Source organism: Manis javanica, chromosome 11 (genome assembly GCF_040802235.1).
Source record: "Manis javanica isolate MJ-LG chromosome 11, MJ_LKY, whole genome shotgun sequence".
NCBI classification, from domain to species: Eukaryota; Metazoa; Chordata; class Mammalia; order Pholidota; family Manidae; genus Manis; species Manis javanica.
Genome location: NC_133166.1, coordinates 117,400,243 through 117,425,349, shown reverse-complemented (window position 1 = coordinate 117,425,349; position 25,107 = coordinate 117,400,243). Strand labels below are relative to the sequence as shown.

Below are 25,107 nucleotides of genomic sequence, written 5' to 3'. Positions count from 1 at the left end.
ATACTCAATGTCATTAGGTAAATGCAAATCAAAATCACAATGAGATACCACTTCATGCCCCCCTAGGATGGCTATAATCAAAGAAACAGAGAATCACCAAATGTTGGTGAGGATGTGGAGAAATTGGGACCATCCCACATTGCTAATGGGAAAATAAAATGGGACAGCCCACTGTGGAAAACAGTTAAGTGATTCCTCCATAAATAATGATTAGAAGTACCATATATATTACCCAGCAATTCCACTCCTAGGCATATACTCAGAAGTGAGCACAGGTGTTCAAACAACAACGTGTCTATGGATGTTCATAGAAGCAATGTTCATAATAACCAAAAGGTGGAAACAACTAGATATCCATCACTGATGAATGGATTAAAACAAGTGGTAGACCCATACAATGGAATACTATTCAGCCTGCAAAGAGAAATGAGGTACTGACGCATCCTATAACATGGATGAACCTTGAAAACATGTTCAAAGAAGGCCACATATTGAGGATTCCATGTATACGAAATATTCAGAATAGGCAAATGAAGAGAGACAGAAAATACAGGAACGAGGCAAAGGGGATTGGGAGCGATTGCTTGAGGGGTGCGAGGGTCTCCCACCAGCAACAAGAGTTCTTTGCTGCTCCACATCCTTGCCAGTCTTTGACATTGCCGGTGTTCATCACCCTTTTGGGGTGATGAAAATATTCTGCAACTAGATAGTGATGATGGTTTCCTACATAGTGAATGTACCAAATGCCACTGAATTATACTCTAAAATGGTTAAAATGGTGAATTTGATGTTATGTGTAATTTAGCACATTTTTTAAAAAGGAAATCTCAAGAGGAGGCATTAATGTCAGATAATTCAGCTTCTCAACAAAAGCTTATTGACAGGTTAGCTTCTCTGCAAATCGTTTTGTTTTCTGTTAATGGTTTCTAGATGGCTACCGCAGCTTTCAAGCTTCCCATCTTCATATGACAATAGCCAAAGAAGGAAAGATGGACGGAGTCTTCTCCTTGATGCTCATTTTCTCAGGGAGGAAAACCCTTCTCAGGACCCCTCCAGCAGGTTGTCCCTTAAAATCTCTTGGCTCAAGCCAGGTCACATGCTGACCTGTAAACCAAACACTCAAAAAGGAATGGGGTCTGGTGCTCAGGTTAGACCTGAGGCTGAGCGAGGGGGTCTCCTTTCCTTAGCACATTGCTGCTGAATAGAATCTGGACTCTGTTAGCCAGGAAGAGGGACATAGCTTGCTCTCTATGTCTCTCTCTTTTTTGATAGACAGGCGGTGGTGTATGCCACATACTTCTTCTATAATGTCATCCCGCATGTCTTTTGGCAACTTCCTTACATCATTCTCAAAAAGCAGTAGGTGCCCTCATCCCTCAAGCATAAGGAGTGGACAAACAAGTGTCACAGTGATGGTGCAGGGATGGGCATATAATCTAGCCTCACCAATAAAAGGCATCCTCTGGACTTTACTGGACATGATACATTCACTCTCTACTGAGCTTGCTAAACTACCAGATTATAAACCTGAAGTCACTATGGTGTTCATCTTTGCCATACATAGTGGATTCTGCCTGAAAATGAAGCCAGGGCAGAAGATAGAGCCTGAAGATAGAGGGAAAGAACATTCCTGAAGAAAGCATGCATGCTCCTGAATCCAGCTGTGCCTGAAGCCAGCATAACTCAAGACTTTTCAAATACATGGGCCAATACTTGCTCTTTTTCATGTGACTCAGTTTGCATTTGGTTTCTATCATTTGCAATTGGAGTGTCCTCCTAAGTAATATGGAAGCCAGCAGGGGTCAGATCATAACAGGCCTATGAGGCTAATAAGTTTGGACTTTATCCTGGGGTCACTGGGAGCCACGTATGGTTTTAAGCAGCGAAAGACATGGTCTCTGTTATAGAAACTGGGGAGCCCATCCCTCTACCCTGAATAGGCCTGAGTCAGATCTGCCACATGTTATACTGTGTAAAGCAGGAAGAATTACCAAATCCCCCAACCACACCACTATCAGCTTTATCAGAGGTAGACTCTGAATCAAAAGAACTAATGAAAGCTGGTACAGTGCACCAAGCAGCCATTGAAAGTAAGTATGGCCTTATGATGCCCCCAAGACCCAGGCAGTACCGCAAGGAATACTATCCGAAAGGTAAGTTGAGAGCCCTGCAAGTGGAGCAGGTGGGGGGTGGGGGGACATTTTTTTAGACATATATTTATACTTACTGCTTCCAGAAGCTTCTGTGGGGTGTTTTTTTGAGAGATGTGGTTAGTTAAGAAGAAACCCAGTAAGGGACCCAGGAAGCTCTGCAGCTTTCACTCTTCCGACCGAGTTAGAACACGTGGGTCCTCCACACTCATCCCTGCTGTGGGTTCTAGAGGCCACTCGTCACCAGGAACTTGCTGGGCTGGCAGGCAGTGAAATCAGCGTCCTCCCAGCTGAAGCCCAGGACCCAGCTCTAAAATACAGGAGGCAGGAAGGAACACAGAAGCAAAATCTCCTCCTGTGGAAAGGGGTGGAGTCTTCCTTAGGAAGAAAGAAGTTGTCTTACTTAGAAACCAAGAAGGAAGTTCACGTACATATGCAGGGTGAACCGGAGGACTGAAAAGCTGTCAGAATAGGAGGCGCATCCATGAAAATGAAGAAGGAGAGAAGGCTCAAGTCACATAGTGCTTTTCTGTGTGATAAAAGACAATGTTCACGGGAGCTAGAATGGTCATCTCCGCCCCTCCTATAATGTAAATTCCGTCTGAAAATGCCCTAGTTCAGTGTTCTGCAAACTTTTTTATATGCACAGGAATCACCTTATAGGGTTTGTTGCACATACAGATTCCTGGACTCCATCTTAGATCCTGGTGCAGTAGAAAGAGTGGACAGCTGTTGTTTATACCTGTTCAGCATCCTTCAACTCTTCCTTTGATACCCCTTGGGGAAACACAGTGAGAGACTAAACAAGTATTCCTCTATTCATTAGCTTCCTGGTGGTCAATGATGGCCTCAGAGGCCACCCACTTTTAGGATGCACATGTGTTAGGGCTAAGTTGGTTCCCACAGGTGTCCCATGCGTAGGTGTCAGGGAAGCCTCAGAGCAAGAAGCAGGTGTGGACAAGATGCAGTCAGATGGTTTCTGTAAAAAGTTGACAAAGCCTGCCCAGAACTGACTGTTGCAGCAATGGCTGGAAAAATGTACGGCTGAGGGATTTGAAGTCATGCATAAGAGATTTCCTGTATAGTCCACTTCCTGAACTCTCAGATCTGCTCCATTAAGTCCAATCCATTACCAGAAGATTCACAGAATAAGCTATATTCATTATCTCCCTCATCTTCCCCCATCCTTGGTTTCTCTCACCTACACCCAGCATTTTGCTCACTCGGTAAGTGACTTCGAGGTGAGGATGAAGTGGTGGCACCAGTGGAGATGTGAACCCACACGCTTTCTCTCCAGAGCTTGGGCTTTTACCACTACAATGCCTGTAGCGGTGTTGAGGAAAGTTCCAAGGTAGGTGGTATCTACCTTGTTCAGTGAGAAAGAATGCCACAACTGCTCAGAGGTGTCTTCCGTGAACAAGGTTGGCAGATATGACACCAAAAGCGAAACTGATCAAAGGAAAGACAGGTAAATTGGCCTACTTCGGCATTAAGAACTTCTGAGCTGCAGTGTAAGAGAATAAAGGGACAACCCATAGGATAGGAGAAAATATTTATAAATTGTATATGGGTAAGAGTCTAGTATCCAGAATATATAATGGACTCCTACAACTCAACAATACAAAGACTAATAACCCAATTTAAAAATGAGCAAACAATTTGACTAGAATAGACGTTTTCCAAAGAAGACATACAAATTGCAAAAGATTACATGAAAAGATGCTCAACATCATTAGTCATTAGGGAAATGCAAATCAAAACCGCTATGGTATACCACCATGCACAACTATGATGACTCTGATATAGAAGATGGAAAATAGCAAGTGTTGGCAAGGATGTGGAGAAATTAGATCCCTCTTCCACTACTCCTGGGAATGTAGGGTGCAGCAGCTACAGAAAACAGTTCAGTGGTTTCTCAGTAAATTAAACCTAGAATTACAATATCACTCAGCAATTCCACTCTAAGGCATATACCCAAAAGAACTGAAAACAGATGTCCAAACAAAGACTTGTACATAAATGTTCATAGCAGCACTATTCACAATAGCCCAAAGGTGGAAACAACCCAAATGTCCTGAAGAATGGATGAATAAAATGCAGTATGTACGTATGATTGACTATTGTCCAGCAGTAAAAAGAAATGAAGTACTGATACATGTCACAACAAGGATGGACCTAGGAAACATTATGCTAATTAAAAGAAGCCAATCACAAAAGGCCATACTGTATGATTCCATGTGAAATGTCCAGAATATGCAAATTTATAGAGACAGAAAGTAGTTTAATGGTTGCTCTGGGGTGGGGGATGGGGACAATGGTTAGTGACTGCTAATGGGTATGGAGTTTCTTTCAGGAAGAACAAAAATGTTCTGAAATTTTATTTTAGCTCTGTGGTCATGTAAAAAACATTGAGCTGTACACTGCAAATGAGTGAGTCATATGAAATACAAATTCTCTCTCAATAAAACCAATTTTTAAAACCTGAAAGTCCCTTGTCCCAGGATCACTTGGGCAAACCAGGGCGGTTGGTCACCCTAATGCCACCCTCACCCATATAGAAATTTTAAAAATAATGCCAAAGGTATGGGGGAGAGAATGCAGGGTCTGGAGTATTAGTCAGCTATGGCAATGCTGTGTAACAAACAACCCTGAAATGCAGCCATTTATAAAAGCAAACGTTTATTTCTTGCTCACAGGTCTGTGGGTGAATTGAGTCTCTGTTGAGCCAGCTGGGCTCAGCTGGACCTGGGTGTATCTCACTCTAGGACCCAGGCTGAAGGAGCCACATTTCCCTGGGTCACACTCTTCTCATGGTGGATGGCACCCACAGAAGAGGCCAAGCCACAGCACACGAGTTCACAGAAGGCCTCAGCTAGGATCTAGCTTCCTTCACGCCTGCTCACACCCCTTTGGCCAGGGCAAAGTCAGTGGGGTGGGAGAGTATTCACTGCCTACTGAGAGGCACTGACCAATCTCACAGTAATGGGGCTGGCATGTAATCTCATTACTGGGAGAGAGGGATGGTTAGAAACAAGCCCATCGACCACAGCTACGGGACCAAATACTTACCATTCCTGCTCTATGAGATGTTTGTCTAATGTCTGCTGCCTTGGGATCTTTTGTTTCTTTAACAGAAATTACTGCACAGGCGCTCCTCGGAGACATCGCAGGTTTGCTTCCCGGCCGCCACAATAAAGCGCCTAGCACGATAAAGCAAGCCAAGTGATTTTTTGGTTTCCCAGTGCACATGAAAGTTATATTTACACTGCACTGCCATCTATTAGGTGTGCAATAGCATTGTGTCTAAAAAATGAACATGGCTTAAGTTAAATTTGCTCTTTTGCTGAAATACACTAACCATCATGTGAGCTTTCAGTGAGTTGTTATCTTTTCCTGGAGGACAGTCTTGCCTCAATGCTGATGGCTGCCAACTGATCAAGGTGGTGGCTGCTGCAGGCTGGGGTGGCTGTGCCAACTTCCTGAAATAATACAACAATGAAGTTTGCCACATCCATTGATTCTTCCTTTCACGAATGATATCTCTGTAGCATGCGATGCTGTTTTGGTAGCATTTTACTCCACAGGAGAACCTCTTTCAAAATTGGAGTCAATCACCTCAAACCCTGCAGCTGCTTTATTAATAAATATATGTAATATTATAAACTGTTTGTTGTTATGTCAACAATTTTTACAGCACCTTCACCAGGAGTAGATTCCATCTCAAGAAACCACTTTCTTTGCAGCTCCTTCTCTGTTCCAGTTTTATGAGGAGATGCAGCAATTCAGGCTCATCTTCAGTGCTTCTAATTCTAGTCCTCTTGCTGTTTCTACCACCTCTGCAGTGAGTTCTGCTGAAATCTGGAATCCTTCTAAGTCATTCATGAGGGGTGGAATCAACTCCTTCCACACTCCTGTTAAATGTTGATATTTTTCCCTCTTCCCAGGAATCACAAAGGTTCTTAATGGCATTTGGAATGGTGAATCCTTTCCAGAAGATTTTCAACTTACTTTGCCCATATCCAGGAGAGGAATCGCTACCTATGGCAGCTGTAGCCTTATGGAGTGTACTTCCTAAATGAGACATGGAAGTCAAAACGACTCCTTGACCCACGGGCTGCAGAGTGGATGTGGTGTTAGCAGGCATGAACAACGTCTCATTGTCCACCTCCATCAGAGTTCTTGGGTGGTGACCAGGTACATTGTTAACAAGCAATAATATTTTGAAAGGAATCTTTTTATCTGAACAGTATGCCTCAGTGGTGTGCTTAAAATATTCAGAAACCATGTTGTAAACAGATGTGCTGTCATCTGGGCTTTGTTGTTCCATTTCCACAGCACAGGCAGAGTAGATTTAGGCCCTAGAATTTTCAGAATGGTCAATGAGCACTGGTTTCAACTTAAAGTCACCAGCTGCATTAGCCCCTAATGAAAGAATTAGCCTGTCCTTTGAAGCTTTGGAGCCACCACTGACTTCTCTCTAGCTATGAAAATCCTAGATAGCATCTTGTTCCAATATGAGGCTGTTTTGTCTACCTTGAAAACCTGTTGTTTAGTGTTCCCACCTTCATTCATGACCTTAGCCAGATTTGGAAAACTTGCTGCAACTTCTGCATCAGGACTTGCTGCCTAACCTGCACTTTCCTGTTGTGGAGATGGCTTCTCTCCTAAAGCCTCGTGTCCCAACCTCTGCCGGCTTCAACTCTTTCTTCTGCAGCTTTCTCACCTCGCTTAGCCCTCATGGAATGGAAGAGCTGGGCCTTGCTCTGGATTAGGGTTTTGGCTTAAGGGAATGTTGTGGCTGGTTTGATCTTCTATCCAGACCACTAAAGCTTCCTCCATCTCAGCAATAAGGCTGTTTTGCTTTCTTATCATTCATGTGTTCATTGGAGAAGCACTTTTAATTTCCTTCAAGAACATCTTCTCGTTTACAACTTGGTTAACTGTTTTGCACAAGAGGCCTTACCCTTCAGCCTGTCTTGGGTTTCAGCACGCCTTCCTCACTAAGCTTAACCATTTCTAGCTTTTGATTTAAAGTGAAAGGTGTGCAATGCTTCCTTTCCCTTGAACTCAGAGAGACCATTGTAGGGTGATTAATTGGCCTAGTGTCATTTTTTGTGCCTCAGGGAATAGGGAGGCCTGAGGAGAGGGAGAGAGATGGGGGACCCATTGGTCGGTGGAGCAGTCAGAACACATCCAACGTTTATAGATTGAGTTTGCCATCATATGAGCATGTTTTGTGTCACCCAAAATAATCACAATAGTAACATCAAAGATCACTGATCACAAATCATTATACTAATATTAATATAAAATCACCCATATTAATGAATATGCTTGAAATAGTGCAAGAGTTACCAAAACGTAAGACAAAGACATAAAGTGAGCAAACGCTGTTAGAAGAATGGCGCTGATAGACTTGCTGGACGCAGGATTGCCACAACCTTCAATATGTAAAAAATGTGCTATCTGCAAAGCTCACTGAAGGGAAGTGCAATAAAACAAGATGTGCCTGTATTTAAAATTATGATTATAGAAGTAAAAATATCAGAAAAAACAGAAAACTTTAAAATGTAAAAATTAGCCATAATCCCACCATTCAGGATTAGCCCATGTTAAATAGCTTGGTGTTTTCTTACATAATTTCTTATGTGCATACAGTCACACAGATGCTATTTTTAACATAATCAGGATCGTGATATACAGTTATCTCTAGTGTCAGTTAATATTTGATGAACACTTTTCTATGTAAAAACATCATTCTTTTTCATGTTCTTATGAAGTTTACGGTACTTCTATTTTGAATGTTTTTATAAACATGTCTTCCACCAATAATTCTGCCATCATAACAGGTTTATTCCCATTTCTCATATTCTGATCTGGGTCAATGTTACTCAGTTTCTTGCTTTAACATAATCACAGTGAACGTGTTTGTGGGTTTGTACACATAACATTCTTTCATAAATTCTTTTCCATGTTGTTACAATCTGGTTATCTATTCTTTTTGGTTGCTAACACACCATCATTTGATTAGCCAGATCCTGTTGTTAGACATTATGGTTATTTCTAGTATTTTGCTATCATATTCATTCGATTCCAAAAATTCTTACTGCACTTGAATGACTGAGGTTCTTTTGTCTCGCTTTGTTTTGCCGTCTTCCTGCGGTTCTTCCTTCTCCTGTCAAGCAGGGGCAGGACAGCCATTGGCATTTTCCAACTGTTGAATTCAGTAGTAGTTCAGTAGTAGTAGTTTACTCATATAGATGTCTATAGTTTGTAGCCACTTCCCTACGCAGCTATTGAGAGTTGTCCTCAATAGGAAAGGCTTCCAGGAATTCTATTGCCTACAAAACTGATTCAGCTCATTTTGTGACACCGAGAGCAGAGCCAGAAGTCATTTGGTGATATGAGTGAGTCATACAGCACCTGGCCTAGAAAGCACATGTAGGCAGTGGGGGAGAAACAAGGTTTGAAATGTATAGAGCTCGAGGCTCGTCTATGAGAAAATAGTGGCCAAGTCTTCCACTGCGCAGGAAAAGCCCGTCTACGGGGAGAAAGCAAGGCTGAGGCACAGAAGGAGGCAGATACCGGAGCTGGGAGGAAGGTGCTGCTGGCATTCACAGCCTGGGTTCTGCTTCTACAGCCTGCCGGTGTCCCTGCCCTCTCCAAGATGGGGCATCCCGTCCTCCCATGAATTCCGCGAGCCGACAAATCCCTCATTCTGTCTGAGCTGGTGTGAGTGGACATTTGTCAGCAGGAGCCGAGCACAGGCACCCAGCCGGGGCGGACCCCACCGCCCCTGGGCCGATGCCGGAACAAGAAAGATGGACAAAAAATGGACCTGCCCTCTCGGAGCTGCAGACTGTAAGGGACTGGGACATGCAAGCGAATCATTACAGTCCGCTGTGCCAAGTTTATGAGAGAGGTGTTCCACCTGATTCAAGAGCCAAGAGAAGGGGACTTCGACTGCATGCAGTGAATAAAATTTCACCTCAGTGTGAGAACCTCCTACGTTTTACAGAAGGAATAGTACAAATGACAAACACTACTATGACATCTTTGTTGGTCATTATTTTTCTTCTTTTGGATGACTTTAGGGTTAACTCTTGGGGATTACTGAGCTAAAGAGCATGGACACGTATTTATTCTGGCTTCTGCTGAAGACCACTGCAAAATGGGAAGTTTGGGTGAAGCCACACATCCCCCTTTTACTTAGTCTTCACACAGCCCTCCCTACAGTTAGAGCTTTGTTGAGCCTTATTTCCTGGGCAGCCCACACCCTGTTGCCCATCTCATTACTGAGGCGCTAAAATGCCACCAATAGTAAAAGCTGCACCAAAAAGAACTGTTTCATCCCAGCTGAAGCCTCCAGCCCAGGGACATTATGGAGAGTGGCCTGGAGCAGCTAATTGCTGGGATACAGGCAACTGGTTCCCATCTCTCCTATGTCCAGTCTGTCCCTCCCCTGATTTAGGAATCTCATATCCCAAAGCCAAATTTACCAAGTCAAAAGACAAGTTAGAGACACACTTGTCTAGGAAATGTCTCCCCCGTCTCCTCCAGATGGGGCTAGCTCAACAATTAAGATGCCTATTCTTTTAGCAAGCACTTATTTGGCACTACGTAGCCATTGGATGGGAGCTCCATCTAAGATGGTCTGGAGATCCCCCTCAGCTGCTCCCGGCAGAGAGGGCCTGACCAACAGCAGGCATGATGGCAGAGTCCCAGCATTGCCGTTGGACAGGATTGCGACGTAACTTGCCAGTTGTTTGATCTCAAAGGACTTTTTTCTTTGATTTTGTTTCTTCATGTATATATTGGAGCTAACAATATCTACCCTTCCATTCATTTAATAACTAGTTGAAGTTCACTAAGAGGCAGGCTGGTACTGTCATGGAAGGAGGAGGGACAGGGGACAGACAGAACCCCAGTTAAGTCCTGCTTTTGCAACTAACTATATTTCATTAAATCTAGGACATCACAGATTACAAGATGAACCACTGTTTTATGCAGCCATAAGAAAAAAATCACTGCAAAACTCGGATGCCAGGATTTCTTATCTCTTAAAACAGTGTTTTATACTTACTAAAAGAACTCTGAGACTTACTGATATTTGACATAGATTTTTATGTCTTTATACTCTTCCTACACATAAAAAAGAAAAATGTAAACAAAATAAACTGGCTAAAGTTGTCAAAGCCCTCTATCCAAGGACCACCAGAAATACACTGCAGTAATAGGAAGGTTTACATAATTTGCTGCAGTAAAGGAGAATGCATCCTCACAGGTCTCCTTAAATTTGGGCTTGTGTTCCATGGTCCTAAGGAGGGATTAGGGAAGTGGGGTCCAGTTCTGGATTAAATGCTATCAAGAAGCAGTGGACAATTCAGAGACTGGGTTATCTTTATAATGGAGATGCAGAGGGCAGGAGTCAAGCAGGGTTCAAGTTCTCTCTGGTCTGCAAGCAGCACTCACTGAGTCCTGTTGGTGGTCATGAAGCGGCCTCACCTATGTCTTTCTAAGCATAGTTTATGTTTTGCAAGTGGCATCACTATCAGAAGGGCTATCTTACGCTTCCTTGATATTCCTAAAACTTCACAGTGCTGTCCATTATAGAAAGTGCCCCCACTTCAAGGATGTTAAAACGTGGGGTGAAATGCTCATCCTAGATTTGATGAAATAGGATTCTTGCTGTCTTATCTTGGGCAAGTGATTTTACCCTTTAGGCCTCAACTTCCCACTCTGTAAAATACAAACAATACATTCTATCATATAAGACTTAAGAAATTCAAGAAATAATGTCTACAAAGTGCCTGGTACAATCCTGGTTCTATCACTCAGGGTTGCCAACCAAGGAAATAGGAACCACTCTAAGTAGGTAAAACAGAATTTTGGTGACACCGGAGGAGAATGGTGACACTGGAGACAGAGGTGATGAAAGGTCTGAGAAGCCCACAGGGGACCAGTGAGGCAACTGAGAGATTAGCAACAATAAGAAACTGTCCACCACTTATAAACTGGAGGGACCAACGGAGGAGACAGATTAATGGGGTCCAGGGTGAGGATCACCATCCAGAAGCGGGAACTATAGCAGCCTAGCCTATCCAGCAGCAGCTGGAGTCAGAGAGCTGCTTCTGATGCTGGAAACCCTGATGCAGCAGAGCCAGAGAAAGAGAAGAAATACCCTGTTTTTTCACTTCCTCCTATCTTCCAGTCTCCTGCCACTGTCTCCCAGTGGCCAAACCAAGGCCTGAAGGCAAGTGTCCTGGGAGCCTAAGGAACTGCATCCTTACATGGCAATACTGAGCAGAGAAGGGCAAGGAAGGGATCAGCCAGAAAGGGTAGAGGGTGACCATTAGGTAGAAATTAGTTAAACAGGTTGGTAATACCTTTCCTTGTGAATCTTTAGTCTGGGATACACTTGAAAGTAACAATATTATTCACTTAAAAGACCTCCTGTAATCCATACTGACTAGGTCACATCTCTCCTGCTCCCAACCTACTACATTATTCTGAATCACTAGGGTCTGGTCTGGTACAGTGGCATCTTAAGATGGATTTTCAGAGTCAGACATTTTCTCAACCGAAATCTCATTAGGGCTTCTCCAGCTTCTCCAGAGATGGGCCCAGTCTATGTCCCAGAGGTAAAAAAGCTCACCCAGAGTAGGATTTTGAGGCAGTGGTGTCATGGCAACCAGACCCTGGTCCTGGCGCTCTCAAGGATTTCTGTGTGACCTTGGGGAGGGGCATAATCTCTGGACTCAAGTTTAAAAAATGGAAATTACAGCCATCAGGGGAGGCTTGCGGGCGCCCACACTCCGCCTGGCTCTTTATCCTTGCATTCCCTTGTCCAGAAGGCTTCCTCAATGTTTTTCGAAAGAAAGAAAGAGGCAGGCAGTCTCAAGAATGCCCAAGGTCAAACTGCTGGCAATTCGGAAGGAATTCAGTCTCCCTTCATGCCCGGCCAAGGCCTCGTCCACTCCCTCACCGACTGTTTTCCCTCCGGGGTCATCTTCTGGAGGAGAAAGGCTCTTTTAGGAAAAGGCAAAAGCGATCCCGATCAAAATCCTAGGGCGTCTGGTAGCGCTCTTCAGGCCGGCAAATCGGCCCCACCGGCATCTCAGCGGTGGGCGACCCTCGGGCTCGCCTGGGGGCGCGGACCTCCGCGCAGCGGGGCGGCCAGGAGCCCGCGGCCCTTCCCGCCGCCCTGCGGGTCCCTGGATTCTAACGGAGCCGCGTGCCCGGGGCGGGGCCACGCGCGATTGGCCGCGCGGGCTGGGGGGGCGGGCTCGCGGCGGGCCGGCCGGGAGGGTGCCGACAATGGGCCTCCATAAAAGGGAGCGGCGGGGGCCGAGGGCCCCGGATTGAGCCCTCCCCGCGCGGGCTCCAGACGCTCCTGGTCTCTGGAGGCCCGGACGTGCCGGTCGCAGGCCCGCCCGGCAAGCGGCGGGCGGCAGCGCCGGCTGTGCGTCCTCCGGCGTCCGGTCACCGCGGCCTCCGCCGGCCGCACCATGGCCGTGAAGACCGAGGGCGCCGCGCTCGACTGCTTCGAGGTGACGCTCAAATGCGAGGAAGGGGAGGACGAGGAGGAGGCCATGGTGGTCGCCGTGATTCCGCGGCCCGAGCCGATGCTCCGAGGTGAGGTGGGAGGGGACGCCGCCTCCGCGTCACGGTCCGGGACTAGGGTTCCCCCCCAGGCACGCGCCGGGGCACCTCCTCCACCACCCCTCTCGGGCCTGGGGTCCCGGCGCCCCAGCCCCTTCCGCCTGGGGGGCCCCCCCCTCTCCGGGCCGGGGGCCCCGGCGCCCCTTCCCACTTAGGCCCGGTCCCCGGCACCCCTTCCGCCCCCCTCCGGCCTGGGGCCCGGGCGCGCTCTTGCTCCGCCCCCACCGGGGTTTGGAATCTTAGGCCTCCCCGAATTCTCCCTTCCCCGCCCCCGCCCAGGGTCTGGAGCCTTCGATCCACGCCCGGCGCGCTCCGGATCTTCTGGCGCCCGAGCGCCCCCTCGCCCGGGCCCATCTCCAGCGGCCGGATTCCCCGCGGCTCTGGGTGTCTGCGGCCGCGGTCTCCCACCCCGCGCGGGCAGAGGCAGGCTCAGGGGTGGCAAGGCCTCCAGGCCTGAGCCAGGGTTTGGCAGCCTGATGTCCGGAGCAATTCGGATGGTGGAGGCGGGCAAGAGGATTTTAAGGCCCCTCCGTGCTAAAGCTTTCCAGCCTCCCTTTTCCGTCCCCTTCACTTGCATAAGCCACAGGTGTCAGAATCTAGGACTTAAAGGGTGCGTGGGATTGCGTACGGCGCCTGGTTTCGGAAAAGATGTGCTTGCTAGGAGGACCCTCAGCCACCCGAGGAGACTGGCCTTTGGAAGGGATTCGAGGAACAGTCTGGGAGCATTTGTCTTCCCCTCCCCCTTCACCAATTTTTTTAGTCCTAGGGAGCTTGCAACCCCTTACAAAACAGAGCCATCTTGATGGAACACTTAATCATGAAAACGCCAGTATCTTTTTATTGCCAGATACCTCTTCTTTTAAGGGAATAGTATCCAAAAGAGGTTGAACCAAGGCCATTCATTTAACTTCAGCAGGGACATAGTGTTTCCCTCACTGTCTCTCATTCTTTTTGGAACCAGGAGAGTTATCAAATAAGTGTGGGAAATAAAGGCCGCTACCTTTCTCAGAGCTTTTGATCCTCAGAGTGTTTTGCTCAATGCCAGGCTGTCTCAGTTCATCCTCTCAACAACATTGCAAGTGTGACCTTTGTCTCCACTGTTAGGGATGAGAAAATACAAATACAGGGAAGTTAATTCATTCAACAGGTACTTACTGGGGACCTACTGTACGCCAGACGTTGTTTCAGGCAGGGCGTGCTAATGACGGCAAAGACGAACATGCCTTACTGGAACATACATCTACTAATAGTAATGACCAAAGAGACAAATATAAATAAATGCACGGTATGTCAGGTGGTGATGAGTGCGTCAGAGGACACTAAAGCAAAGAAAGAAAGTGGGAGTGTTTTATTTGGATTATTGGGTGGTCAGGAAAGGCTTCTCTAAAAGTGAATTTTGAGCACAGATCCAAAAGAAGTGAGGGAGTGAATCTTGTAGATAATTGGAGGGAAAGCATTTTGAGCAGAGAATAACAAGTACAAAAGTCCTGTAGCAGAAGCTTCTTGAATAATAATGGAATGGGAGAGAAAAAGAGGATGAATTCAGGGTTTGGGGCCTGAACAACTGGAAGGATGGGCTTCCCATTGCCCAAGATGGGGAGGCTGGGGTGTAGGCTTGTGGGAAGTTGGGGGTAGGGTTTGAACATGGCAAGCTTGAGATGCCTATGATATGTTCAAATGGAAAGGTCAGATAGAAGGTTAGATACATGGATCTAAATTTCATGGGAGAGTCTGGCTGGAGGTATAAATTGCAGTTATGAGCAGGCAGGTAATGGGATGAGGCCATTAGAGGAAGGGGGTAAAAAGGAGGGCCCAGGCACTGAGTTGTGCAGTGCTCCAGGGATTCCAGGTTGGAGATTGGGTTAGTCCTTCATCAGACATTTCTGAATAGCATTACTTGCCAGTAATTACCTTGACACTGGCAATACAGGTGTTGAACAAACAATCAAAAATGCTTGCTGCCCGGCAGCCCACAGTGTAGTGTGGAGTCACAGCAAAAAAAAATGCGAAGTGCTTGTTAGGGTGGGTGGTGACATGGGCTGTGGAGTAAAAGAGGAATGAAGAGGAACAGGGCGTTTGGGGGGCAGATGGCAGGCCATGAAGAAGACAGACATTCGGCAACCCCCTAGGAAACGAGAAGAGATGAGGAACTGGCATAGGTGACTAAAGCCTCGGGGGGGTAAGAAAAACCAGAAGGCTGATGACCTGGAAGCCAGGTGCCAAAAATCAGGATGGAAGAAGTGGTGGGTCATCTGATGAAGTTTAAGAACCAACCTCTCAGTTTAGTGTTGGCAATGATGGGAGCTTTTTTGGAGGAGTGGTGGGTTAGGCAGCCTGATTGATTGAACTAAGAGGTCAAGGTTCCCGTCCACAGTCACATGGGAGACAGGTACAACCCAGCTTTGCACGTCCCAACCAGTTCTCACCCATTTCCGATGCCACCTCTTCAGACAGTCCCAGGTGTGAGGGCCTCCCACGTTCGTGTTTGGTCCCATCCTCTCAGATGGAAGAGGTGCAGCCGTGAAGAATCACAGGCACTGCGTGGAAGCACTGAACTGCCAGGCTAACACGGTTCACAGCCTGCCTGCCTGCCTTGGCAAGGGTCACAGCTGCAAATACGGGGAAGGAGGCTAGCATCTCCTTTCCTATGTGCCAGGTCCAGGGGGCAATAGGATGGTAAAATTGACCATCCTCATCCTCAAGCGTGCATTGTGGCCTGGAAGTCAGATATGATTATAATCAACTTCCAGGGGTGGGAGGCCAGGAAGGCATCACTGGGGGTGATTTGAGCAGCTTCATGAAGGAGGTATAGGAATTTGCCGGACTGCTCGGGTAGTCTGGACAGATGTGCAGAGGCTGAAGGCATGCAGGGATATAGCCTATTGGAAGAACACACGTGGACCTGTGATCTGAGACTAGATTGAAAAAAAGGTGTGGGGGGGGGGGATAGGCTACCAAACGGTACAACCGGTTGTGTTTAATAATACAGCTAGTGCTTCATGGGCCTCCCACGAGGGGAGAGAGAGACTGAGTAGGAGGGTGCCCCCCAACACACACCAAGTTTTGGGAGTTGTGTTGTATTATTAATGGGCACCTTTACTAGTGACAGCCTCTCCTTCCTCTTTGTAGTGGCCCAGCAGGAGAAGACCCCACCTCCAAGGTCCAGCCTGCTGGAGGCAGGTGGTGATGGCTGTGAGGAGCCCAAGCAGCAGGTGTCTTGGGAGCAGGAGTTCCTGGTGGGAAACAGCCCAGGAGGCAGCGGGCGGGCGCTTTGCATGGTGTGCGGGGCTGAGATCCGGTCTCCCTCGGCGGACACCGCGCGCGCACACATCCTGGAGCAGCATCCTCACACCCTGGACCTGAGCCCTTCCGAGAAGAGCAACATTCTGGAGGCCTGGAGTGAGGGGGTGGCCCTTCTACAAGATGTCAGAGCTGAGCAGCCGTCCCCACCCAACTCAGGTAAGTGGGTGGGGCCTGGGGGACCAAGGGAAAAGTCAGACCCGTTAGAGTGCTCAGAACTCACTGGGCATTTGTCCCGTTCAGACTCAGGCCAGGACGTTGATGTAGACGCAGACTCCAACTCACACCCTGCCAAGATGCCAGCCGAGATTGTTGTGCTCCTGGACTCTGAAGAAAACCCATCCCTCCCTAAAAGGGGCCGGCCCAGGGGACTCCGCCCCCTTGAGCTTCCTGGTCAGTCCTCTGGGAAGCCAGTGAGGCTGAGCTGGGAGGAGGGGGAGGCACGGACCCTGTGTTCTGGGTGGGGAGAGGCTGCTGGGCAGGCATTCCAGCGTTCCCATGGAGGCTGTGGGATTCGGGCCTGGCCTCATGAGAAGGTGTGAAGGCTTTTCTTTTTGCAGCTGCCCCTGTCACAGAGCCAGGAAGTAAGAAGCCCCGTGGTCAGAGATGGAAGGACCCCCCTGGGGAAGAACCAGTCAGAAAGAAAAGAGGCAGACCTATGACCAAAAACTTGGACCTGGATCCCGACCCTGACCCAGGTGAAGGGAGGCCCTGCCTTGGGGGCGGCCGTGAATGCCGGCTGCAGCACTCCAAGGGGAAAGCTGAGCCAGTGGGTGTGGGGCTCAGACCTTTGGATGTAGGCCTCAGGGGAGCTAGGCAGCCCTCCTAGACTCAGTTCCATCCTGTCCTTCCAGACCCCCCGTCACCCGACTCGCCCACAGAGACTTTTGCGGCTCCTGCTGAGGTCCGACACTTCACTGATGGCAGCTTCCCCCCGGGCTTCGTGCTCCAGCTATTCTCCCACACCCAGCTCAGGACCTCAGACAGCAAGGACCCACCCAAAGAGGGAAGAGCAGCAGAAGGAGGCCTTCCCCAGCCAGAAAGTCCCTCTCCAGGTGAGCCCCTGAGGGGGGAACAACTGGGTTGGGCAGGGGGGTGAGGCTGGCCGCATCCCAGGGGTTTGGCCTCAAGGCTGCTCTGCAGCAGAACCCAAGGTAGAAGTGGTTGGTACTCGGGTCTGACGGGAGATGCAGCCAAGGGCAGATGGCTTTGCACAAGGGAGGCTGCCACAGAGCTGAGCTTTTCTGCAAGCTCCTTGGGAGTGTCCTGGAATGGGTCACTAGGTTAGGCTAAAAGCCAGTGCTGCCCAGAGCCTGACCCCCATCACCACACTTCAGGCTGATTCTGCCTGGAGCCTGAGAGGTGCCCACCTGACTCCAGTGGAATGAGGGCCTAAACAAGACTAACAGGAGAATAGACCCGTGGTGAACACTCAGCAGACCCCTCTGTGGGCGTGCAACTCAGTGAATTGCCTTATGAGCAGTAAGCCCTTGTGTTTGTATTGCATGCTAACAATTTTCAGAAACTTTTATATGCACTTCATTGGGCCCTCACAAAAGTATCTTTCCATATGAAAAGGCTGAGTCTCAAAAATGATTCCTTCTTCCCTGTGGTCCCTGTATTCATTTTTGGTGGCTACTGTAACAAATTGCTGCAACTTAACTGCTTTTCAGTTCTGGAGGTCAGCGGTCTGGAATGGGTCTCACTGGGCTAAAATTAAGATCCCAATAGGATGTGTTCTTTTCTGGAAGCTCTTAAGAGGAAGCCCATTTTCTTGCCCTGCTCATAAGAAGCTGCCCACATTCCTTGGCTGGTGGTCTCCTTCCAGCTTCAAAGCCAGCAGAGTCTTTGTCAGGGTACTGTCTTTGTTCTGACTGTTCCACCTCCTTCTTCCCCAGTTGAGGACTTCTGTGTTTACATTGAGCCCACTCAAATCATCCAGGATCGCATTATTTTAAAGTCAGCTGACCAGTCACATGAATTCCATCTATAGCCTTAACACTCCCTTGCCATGTAACATACTGTATTCACAGGTCCTGGGGATTAGGACATGGACATCTTTGGGGGACCAGTGTTCTGCCTACAGTAGTCACATAGCCAAGCAGTAGCAGAATTCAGATGAGACTGGAATGTATTCCAGAGAGGGCTGAGGCTGAGCCTGGTTCCTCTTCATCTAACCAAGCCAGGCCCTGCTCACAGCATCTCAGGCTCAGGAAATGGTTCTGGAAGGAACAGATGAGTGATGCAGAGTGCCTTGTCCCGCCTGTCTGAACTGTGCATTCAGAGTTGGAGCCCAGAGAAAGATGGCACACGAGGCTCCCTCAAGCAGGGCTCTCTAAAATGAGGCGTACTTTTTGCATACAGAAAAAAGCAAACGTGACCGTCCTGTTTCCAGCCCCACCTCACTCACCACTAGGGACTGCTGCTAATAGTTCAGCTGTGTCTTTCTGCCTTTTTGCAAACTTTTCTGTGTGCATGTGTGTGTGCACTTGTGCTCTTTCATTTATTTGTATTTTATCAAAATGGGCTCTAGTTTTTCTAGTCTCGAGGCAGGCCCCACCCCTTCATGTAGATCACTGTCTTAATTGTCTCAAGTTTCAGCTTGAGCCACATTCCAGTCCTGCCTCCCCGAGACTGTGCTCTGCTTGGACTTGAGCGCTTCCCGAGTCTCCTTGTTCTCTTCGGTGGATCGCGGCTCTAAATGGCTGATCTCTTCCACTGTTTAATGCGTCTTCTGGTTTCATTCTCAAAAGGGAGCCTTCTTTTTGAGTCCTGGGGTACCCTGTGCCCAAACTCCACCTATCTGGAGTGCTGAGTAACTGAGAAGGAAATTCCTGAGATCTCATTTTCATCTGGGGTGAGAGGGCAGAATCTGAGGCTTTGGGGTTCAGTAATCTGGTTGAATGGCATGATCGGGAAGGAGGAGACAAAAGTGTTCTTGGCAGTGGCAGGATCTGTGGAGGCTAGAGATGGCCTAGAAATTGCAGAGGACAAGACACCAAGCAGAGCAGCGACAGGCGCTCCTGCAGCCCGGCCCCAGGGAGGCCCGTGGGAGATGACATGAGCAGGGCAGGCTCCATCCCCCAGAAACTCGCAGTCTGAGGGTACATGTTGGAGGCAGTGCAGAGGCAAATAGAGAATGGGGGGCACCCCTAATAGTTCCTACAGAAAAAAGGCTCCAGACCAGTGGTTTCAAGGTTCCAAAGCATGGACAGATTTCTCAGTGACCTGTGAGGCTCCAACCAGAATGTCTTTACTTTGAGTTGCTTTATGTATTGAGATTCTTAGAAGATTTTATTTAAATAGAAAGCTACTACTTCAGAAGTTTAGAAATCAAGGATTTAGAAGTTGGAAAAGTTCACTGTGGTCAGATGAGCTGCGCCTGATGGATGAGTATGGAGCAGTCAGTGAAGACTTTCTGGAACTTTCCAAGGACCTCGCAGGTTGAGAGTGGGGAATGTGTCCAGGCTAGGAGAAGAGGTGAGCCCCTGTGGGTCCACTCACAAACGGGGGAAAGAGCCTTTTTGTCTTGCTGGTGTTTATGTAGGACTTAGAGATCTGGCTTAGGCTACTTTGGCCAGGCCCAGTGTGTTTCAATTCTGGACCAAGGAGAAAGAAGAGTGGGTGAGTGTGAGTATATGAGTGACCTTCCCAAGGGGCAGGGCCTTTCTTCGCTTCTGTATCCTTAACACTTAGAACAGTGCCTGGCACAAAGAAAGCCCTCAGTAAAGATTTATTGAACGATGAGTGGATGGTGGCTGCCTTCACTTACTCTGGTGGTGACATTTCCAGAGTCACTGCTCAGAGACAAGCTTTAACGAGAAAGGAGAAATAGACCTGGGCCCACCTGAAGAAGGTGCGTGCCTTTGTGCACAGGCACAAATGGCAGGGGAATGAAGCAGGGGAAGCACAGGGGCTTGGGCCTGGCCAGGGAAGGGGGAGTCAGTTCTAAGGTTGGGGTGCTAAAAGGGCTCAGCCTGTCCCAAAGACTGGTAAGTCCTGGCTTGCTCTTTCGTGGCCCGGGGGCTCTGGTCACACACAACTTCTGAAAAGACCTCTCTACTGCATCTCACGCCTCCCTCTCCTGATCCTCCGGAGCCTCCCCACCTCACCCCACGTCACACCTGTCCTTGCTACCAGAAAGAACTGGTACTTCCATTGCTTTGAGAAGTCCCTAACTTAGCTTCTTACTACATACTGGACTCTTAATACGTTAATAGGTTATTTCCTTAAATCCACACAACCACGATACAAAGTATCGTGATCTCCATTTTACAGAAAACAGCCTCAGGGAGGCCAGGCACCTCGTTCGTGGCCAGTCACCTCGTAGGCGACAGTCTGTGTGTGTTTTCCGCTGTAATACAGACACAGATGAGCCCACCACCCCCATCCTCCCCCGGCGTCCAGGCCGTGTCTTCTGCCTTCTCTCCTGCTGCTGTAACTAAACTGCTCCTGCCAAAGCCTGGCCCTGCTAGACCAGAGCTGTGCCCTCTCCCCTGCCAGCCGTTCTCTCTGTCCACCATCAGTTTTTCCTTCTCTTCTGGATGTTAGCCAGCAGCCCTCACAAAGCTGTGATTTCTCCCTTCTTGACCCCTCATTCTCTCCCCAGCCCCTGTGTCACTTGACCCCAAACCTCTGCAGCAAAGCTGGGAGGCATCGTCATGCTTAGCTGCCTTCAGGTTCTCTTCGGAAGCTGCTTGGGTCAAACTCATCCTCCCCACCTGACCTTAACACTGCTCTTGGGCAAGGTCACTGTGGACTTGCCTAAAAGAAATCAGGTGGTTCTCAGTTCTGATCTTTGCTGCTCTGGCTGCAGTAACAAGCCTGTCCCTCACTCCTTCCTGGAGACACTTCCTACCCTTGGCCTCTTGGGCAACGCTTGTCCCCTTTTCCTCCTGCCTCCGGCTTGTTCATTCGCACAGTGCTCCCTAAGTCGGATCCTGTTGTCTTTTGTCCTCTTTCTAGAGAACGTAAGGTACCTTAGGTCAGGATTTTGGTCTGTCTCATTTACTGTGATATCGCCAGCGCCCAGCCCAGAATAGGTGTTGCTTCTGTATTTGGTGGGCGGGTGAGTGAGTGACCAGATGCCTCAGCCGCAGGTCAGGGCCTGTACACACCCCTGGAGTGATTCCTGTCGGGGTTCCCAGCTGTTAGTACCATCCATGGGCTCACAACTCCCACTCCCACCACTCCCCTCAGTTCTCGACTCTTCCAGCTGCCCATGTGACATTTCTACTTGGTTGTCTAAAGTACTTCTCAGACTCAGCACATCCAAACCAAACCCCCACTCTCCCCACTGAACCCTTAGCACGCCACTTCTCCCCAGATTTCTCTTCCTTTCTCCATTCTTCAGGTTGCGCGGGCTAATAAACCCTCGGAGTCAAACCCACCGCCCATGTCATCAGCAGATCCTCTTACGTCCAGCTCCCAAGTGTGTTCAGCATTTGCCCTCCTGGTGGCGCCTCCACTCCTTCTGCCTGCTACAGGCCGTCTCTTGCCATCTAGCTAATCTCCTGGCTTCTGATTTCTGCCCACCGTGGTCTGGTCTCATATGGCAGCTGTGTCCCTGTTGAAAACCCAAGTTGGATCCTGTCACTGCTCTGCTGAGAGCCCTTCGATGCTGTTCCTGTTGCAGTCCTGCTAAAAACCAGAGTCGCGTGATTTGTGATCCTCACTGCAGGATCTTTGCCTTCCTGCCCCTCCCCACCCTCTCTGCACCGCCACTGGCCTTGCTGTTCCTGCAACAGTGGGTGGCAGGCACGGTCCGCCCGGGCATCTGCGTTTGCTCTCGTGCCCAGAGTGCTGCTCCCCTACCCACGCAGCCGGCTCCTCACTCCTTGTACGTCTTAGCTCCCGTGCTGGCTCCGTGAGGCCCTCCGTGCTACTGTGTCCCTTTCCCTGGTAGGTTCTTTATTTTGCTAATTCTTATATCATACTGCATCTTCTGTTTGTTTCTCCTATTTATTGGCTCTTGTCACTGTAACAGAAATTCCAAAGCCACTGTTCCTTGTGCTGCTGGACCCCTGGTAGCTAAAACTGGGCACAGATGGTTGCTCAGTAATTTCATAATTAAGGAACAAGTGGGCAAGATTTAGCCTGCCCTCAAGGAGCCTACAGTATGTTGGAGAGACAAACCAGCTTATGCAAATACAAAGCAAAATTTGCTCAATTAATGCAACCCATTGGCAGCCGTTATTTTAAGCCTCAGCAAACTACAGCAAATTGCACCTGGTTTCTCTGCCACATTTTAAATTGTCTCTCTAAAAAAAGATATAAGAAAAACTACAATACTGATCTTTCTCAATACAGACATTGCAGCAGTTGCAATCACCTCTTTCACCCTTTTTTTTTTTTTCAATGTAAAGAACTTTTACGCCCAACGTCACTGGGGACATTTCTGTGGCTGCTCACCAACCTTGGGCAGTCTTGCCCCTGTTTTTTTGTTTTTGTTTTTGTTTTTAATTTTTAATTTTGGTATCATTTATCTACAATTACATGAAGGACATTGTTTACTAGGCTCCCCCCTTCACCAAGTCCCCCCCACATACCCCTTCACAGTCGCTGTCCATCAGTGTAGTAAGATGCTGTAAAATGACTACTTGTCTTCTCTGTGTTGCACAGCCCTTCCTGTGCCCCCCACGCACTATACATGCTAATCGTAATGCCCCCTTTCTTTTTTCCCCACCCTTATCCCTCCCTTCCTACCCATCCTCCCCAGTCCCTTTCCCTTTGGTAACTATTAGTCCATTCTTGGATTCTGTGAATCTGCTGCTGTTTTGTTCCTTCAGTTTTTTCTTTGTTCTTATATTCCACATATGAGTGAAATCATTTTGTACTTGTCTTTCTCCACCTGACTTGCCCCTGTTTTAAGGCCCGATATGAGTAGCTTCTCCACACTGCTGAGGTGGACATCTGATGCCTGTGTACTAGGTATTGACTCTTCAGGAGATGAAGAGCCTGGGGTGGTGGCTGAGCTGAGCTGAGGTCCTGCCCCAGGACTCTGTCCAGTGTCGTCTTCTGTCCACTTGTGAGCTCCTTGGTGGCCAACCCAAGTCTTATTTTGCCTTTGGGTGTTCTCTCCACTCACATTAACTTCGCCCACACAGGGCAGAACCCATCAAGCTAGGATGCCCAATAAGTTTTAGACAAAATGGAGGTACAACACTAAGCAGTCATGTGCCAAAATAATGTGAGGACATCCGGCTTAGGCCTGAGTCGCCATGACCTTGTTTTCTGGTTTGTAGTGGTGCTTGGATGAACCAGGAGTAGAACTTCCTGTGTCCTTCAGCTTCCCCTCATATCAGGCACTGGGCTGAGGAAATGAAGGGCTGGAAATGGGGGTGCAGTTTGCTGGGGCCTTCAGAGGACATTCTCATGTTGGGGTATCTGGAGGCCCTGACTCTGCTCTCTGCTCCCATCCCTGCCCAGCTCCCGCTCCGGGGCTTCGCGGGACACTGGATCTGCAGGTTATCCGTGTGCGGATGGAGGAGCCCCCGGCAGTCAGCCTCCTGCAAGACTGGTCCAAGCACCCCCAGGGCACCAAGGGTGTGGGAACAGGTGACACCCCAGACTGGCCTGCGGTCCTGCCAGAATCCAGCACCACTGTAGGGGGCCAGCCAGAGGCAGGCAGTGGTGTGTAGGGTCTTGCTTGCCTGGGGAGGGGGTTTGGGAGGGAGGGGAGAAGCAGTGTCCCCCTTTGGCTTAACACTCAGAGCCGCGCAGCTCAGCCACCTGACGGAGAGCAAAATCAGGTGCCAAGGCAGGATGAAGGGGCGGAAGGGAGGCCGCACCCACTGTTACTCGGCACTAGTCTCGGCAGGGCATGTGCCAGGCCCAGAGGTGCTCAAGGCTGGCTGTGGGCTGTCGTGTGGTAGGGCACTGGGCCTGTGGAGAACACCTACCCCAATCCTTTTGCTGACCCAGACCTCTCTGTCCCCCCACCTCCTCCCAGCCTCTCAGCCTTCTTCACCCCCCTTCTCCCTTGGCACAGTGCCTTACACAAGAGGTCGTCATGACGGGGTTTGAACTGAGTCCCACTACCTCGGGGGACGCCCCTCCTCCCCCACTATTCAGGCTCCTTGACCAGGAGGCCTCCATTACCTCTTCCCACTCCATCCCTGCAGGAGACTGAAAGCCCACTGGGGGGGCTCCATTCATTCCTACTCTCCTTTTCACCTATTTTCCTGTTGTATATATCTCCTTTGTTGACAATAAATTATTTTTTTTTATTAAGAGTTCCGTCTGGGCCGTCATTGTGGGAAGGGGTTTGCTAGCTGTGTATCCAGCCTCCTGGGTCAACCTGGAGGGACAGGAGGGCTGAAAGGCTGTCCTGGTGGGAGCCAGAAAGCTGCCTGCCCTTGAGGGTAGGGCAGTGCTGGGATGGACTTCTTGCTAGTCACAGTGGGGTACCTTACCCCTTACCCTGCACTTGAAATGGGATCGAACACCTTTTCTTTAATGTTTGTTACCTTGTCACCCATTGGGTAAGCCTCTGTCTGAGAGGAGCTACAGTGGGGGTGCCTAGGGACACCCATACTCGAAAAGCTGAGACTTAATCTGGACTTTGTAAAGTGAAGTGGTCGTGGTGAGCCTACAACAGGGAGAGATTCCCTTTGGTCCTCTGCCCCTTCGTGGGTGGGAGGGCACATGGCCCTGACCTGCCATCTCTGCGCACTGCCTCACAGTGTCACCCCGCCCTCCTTGGCTTAGTTCAGCCCCAGCCTCTGCCCGGTTTCCTCCTTCCCTGGGCCAGGAGGCAGTCCGCTGTGGATCTCTTCACCAGATTGCTCACCCTCCCAGACCGACCATCGGAAGCCGCATCTGGGTGGGGTTTTGTTTCTCCCCTATGGTGATGGGGAGCTCCCTCGTCCCCAAACCGTTTAGAATCCAGGGACATGTAAGGTGGATAAGACAGCCGCCTTTATACCACACACCCTCACCGTGCTTTACTGCAGATAAATATGGTGCATCCAGGGAGAAAGGGGGCCACGGTAGG

General features: G+C 49.0%; 1 protein-coding gene across 3 annotated transcripts; it reads left to right on the top strand.

Moving 5' to 3' along the window:
- Window positions 1–12,442: 12,442 nt before the first annotated feature.
- SPINDOC (spindlin interactor and repressor of chromatin binding) lies at window positions 12,443–24,344 on the top strand. Of its 3 annotated transcripts, none has more exons than XM_036995716.2 (6): window positions 12,443–12,785; window positions 15,942–16,271; window positions 16,356–16,505; window positions 16,673–16,810; window positions 16,967–17,167; window positions 23,579–24,344. In XM_036995716.2, exons 1-6 carry the CDS (start codon window positions 12,659–12,661, stop codon window positions 23,671–23,673), a joined length of 1,041 nt encoding a protein of 346 aa, XP_036851611.1. In that variant the 5' UTR covers window positions 12,443–12,658; the 3' UTR covers window positions 23,674–24,344. The 3 variants fall into 3 exon arrangements, with proteins under 3 accessions (XP_036851611.1, XP_036851612.1, XP_036851610.1); XM_036995717.2 differs by lacking the exon at window positions 23,579–24,344 and adding an exon at window positions 21,466–21,501 and having other exon boundaries at window positions 12,444–12,785; XM_036995715.2 differs by having other exon boundaries at window positions 12,445–12,785; window positions 23,541–24,344.
- The last annotated feature ends 763 nt before the right edge of the window (window positions 24,345–25,107 follow it).